This window comes from Diachasma alloeum, unplaced genomic scaffold (genome assembly GCF_001412515.2).
Source record: "Diachasma alloeum isolate Michigan unplaced genomic scaffold, Dall2.0 Dall_scaffold_00181, whole genome shotgun sequence".
NCBI lineage: Eukaryota > Metazoa > Arthropoda > Insecta > Hymenoptera > Braconidae > Diachasma > Diachasma alloeum.
Genome location: NW_021680347.1, coordinates 2,294,117 through 2,297,494, shown reverse-complemented (window position 1 = coordinate 2,297,494; position 3,378 = coordinate 2,294,117). Strand labels below are relative to the sequence as shown.

Here is a 3,378-nt window from a genome sequence, read left to right as displayed (position 1 = left end):
ACTCTGAGAGGAGTTTGCGTTTAGTTGCAACAACGTTAGGATCAACCTGATTCAAAGTGTACTGCAACAGATCGTTTTGGGCATCCCATATAATACCCAAAGTTTTCTGGACCGGATCATCTTTGATCAAGCAATTTGTTGAAGAACCTTTTATCGATTTTATCTAAAACTGAACGATGATTGGATGACCATTGACGGATAACGAAACCGCCACGGGACAGTACAGCAATCATCTCATCACGGATAGTTAAGAGATCATCCAAGGAATCTGCACCTGAGATGAAGTCAACGACATAAAAATCGCGGAGGAGGAGTTTACTGGCACGTGGAGAATCGTGCGGTTCATCGCGAGCAAGTTGTTGGATCGTACGAATTGCTAGGAAAGGAGCAGCGGCTGTGCCAAAAGTCACAGTGTTAAGCTGAAAAGTTCGAAGTTGTCCCTGATAAGGCCACAAGACCTTTTGGAATTGTCGATCGTCTGGATGAACTAGTATTTGACGGTACATTTTCTCAATGTCCGCTGTGATGACGTAACGATGAGTGCGAAATCGAAGGACTTGTTCGAATATAGTATTCTGGATAGTGGGGCCGACCAGAAGAGTGTCGTTGAGCGAAATGCCCGTAGACGTTTTAGCCGACGCGTCGAACACTACTCGAACTTTAGTGGTTTCACAGGACTCCTTGAAAACAGCATAGTGAGGAAGATAACATCCACCCTCGGTCTCATCGCAAAGAGTCATATGACCAAGAGAGATATACTCCTCCATCACCCTGGTGTATCCAGATTTAAGTAAAGGTTTTGATGAAAGTTTTCGTTCTAGGGAAGAAAAGCGTTTGAGTGCTTGCGAACGAGATTCACCAAGATTGAATTTAGAATCTCTGAATGGAAGACGAACTATGTACCGACCAGTGACATCTCGGTTAGTATGTGTGACATAGTGTTGTTCACAGGAAATTTCATCACGAGATCGAACGGGTTCGTGATCAAAATCCTCGATAAACCAGAAACGCTCGATAAGTTTGTCTAATTTGACAACATTACAAGAGGAGGTTGTTGAAGACGTCAACAACTCAGAACCTCCAGCGACGATCCAACCTAACCGAGTTTTTTGTAAAACGATGGCAGAATTCTCATGAGAGAGTTTGATTTGGCCTACGGACAAGATCGATAGCATAGTGTTAGAAGCTAACAAAAGATCGATTGATCTTGGAAGATGAAACTGCGGATCAGCGAGTTGAAGATTTTTGGGAATGTCAAATTGATGTCGAGGGAAAACGTCACTAGGCACTAGATCAGCGATCCTTGGTACTATCAAAAAATTCGATTGTTGTTTAAAGTCATTGTACTTTGAATTGAGAATTAATTGAACATATTGTTTTGAAACAGTGCACAGACCGTCAACTGCTCCAATGTTCACAGAACAACTAGTTTTAGATAGCCGAAGCGACTTGGCAAATCGCTCGGTAATTAGATTTACTGTAGAACAAGAATCCAACAGTGTTCGTGCCGTGACACAATTCCCTCGATTATTTTGGACTTTCACGACTGCCGTTGTCATCAATTGTGAGTCCGATGGAAAAGCGACAGACGTGTACGCTTGGTGTCCTAGTCATTGTTGACCGCTGATGGACGGAGAGGGTTTTGTATCCTGGGGCTTTGATTGTTGAGAGCCCTTGTCATTGTGCAACAGCGTATGATGATTACGCTGGCGCTTCTTGCAGAGCTTGTCGTTCTTGCAAGGGAATGGATGGACCCAAAGACAATTTCTGCAGACTTTAATATTCTTCACAAAGTTTCAACGATCATGAACACCGAGTTCACTGAATGCCGGACACTTGAAAAGTTGATGAGCTTTATTGCACTCCGGACAAGTCAGATATGTCGATTGAGAGGAGATTGCCTCAGACTTGGACGACGTAACAAAGGCATGAGAAGCCTTCTTCGCGAATTTATTCGACGATTGAGTAGGAGTTTCTCCAGGTCTCTTTTTCGGATTGTTGACGTGATTAGGGGTAACTGAGGTGTCCAGAGCCTGCAGTTTAAAAATGGTCGTTTGAATGAACCCGCATAAATCGTCCAACTTTGGTAATTCATCCATATTGAGTTTATCCTGCCATTTGCTCCTGGTTGTTGGAGAAAGACAACGTTCGATGATACGAACAAGTAAATTCTCGCCAGGTGGAGCATCAAGTCCTTCTAAAATATGCAGGTGCTGACGAGCTTCATCTAAGAGCGATGACAATTCGTCAGCCGAAGCTTTGGTACACCGAGGAAGATCTAGAAGAGCGTTCAAATGTTCTACTGCCACAATGCGCTTGTGATCGTAAAACTCCAAAAGTGTCTTCCAAGCCTTCGGATAATCTTTATCGCTGGGATCACATTGGCTTACTTTCTTAAGCGCGGAATCAGTGAGAGAGTCAAAAAGTTGACTGCACTTCACTGCGTCGCTGACATCTGTACGAGAATAGACAAGAGCAATGAATTTATTCTAGTAAGATGCCCAATTTTCCCGCTTACCGTCAAAAGTGGGGATTTTAATTTTTGGGAGCTTAGGCAATTCCTGTCGTTCTGTTATCGTAATGTTGCTACTGTTTAGAGTGGAACTCAAAAAATGCTCGACTCGTTGTAATTTTGTAACGGAACCGGCAGCTTCGAAATACCGAGACTCGACCTCCAAAAAGATATTTACTTGAGGATTTCCTGGTTGGAGTGAAATTAACTCCTCGTTGTATTTGAGACAAGCCTCGTAAAATGATGATAAACTGTCCAAACGCATCTTAGCATTTGCAGGATCAGGACTTAGACCCTCCAAATATTGTTCTAACTTCCCTAATTGAATTTTCAAAGAAGTTAATCTTTGTTCGATGTACGCGACGCGTTTCTTCTCGTCTGGAGAGAGCTCCATTTTTAATTTCAAATTTCTTGTGACAATATTGTGTTGATCAATTAATAGAACCGATAGATTAGTTATTGAAATGTTCGAAAAAATGGAAGGACTGCCCTATGGTCATCAAAACAAATCGATTGACTGAAGAATCTTCGTAAACCAGGGACCTTTGTCGTGAACACCACCGATGGATGGAAATGAACGAGAAAAAAAATAATAAAATGGCCTAAATAAACAATTGAATGTAAAGAAGATGAATGTTAAGGACTTATCTTTTGCACTATTCCACGATGTTGAGACCTGCTGGGCGGTGAAGCTTCCTGGAACGGGAGTGACGGTGGATTGATGAAACGATGCGTCTCCAGACGTGATGACGCGTCGAAAAAATGCTTGAAAGTTTTTTTTTATTTTTTTAATCACTTTGTACACTCGTGCACTTTGTAACATGCATCACTCGCAGTTTTAGGTTGAGGCAGAATTTCTAACCTCA

At 42.2% G+C, this 3,378-nt stretch overlaps 1 protein-coding gene across 1 annotated transcript; it reads right to left on the bottom strand.

The window, feature by feature from the left end:
- Positions 1–1,796: 1,796 nt before the first annotated feature.
- On the bottom strand, positions 1,797–2,906 carry LOC107045667. The gene is made up of 2 exons (XM_015268001.1): positions 2,519–2,906; positions 1,797–2,455 (listed from the first exon to the last, which is right to left on the bottom strand). The coding sequence occupies exons 1-2, from the start codon at positions 2,904–2,906 to the stop codon at positions 1,797–1,799; spliced, it is 1,047 nt and encodes a 348-aa protein (XP_015123487.1).
- Positions 2,907–3,378: the final 472 nt, after the last annotated feature.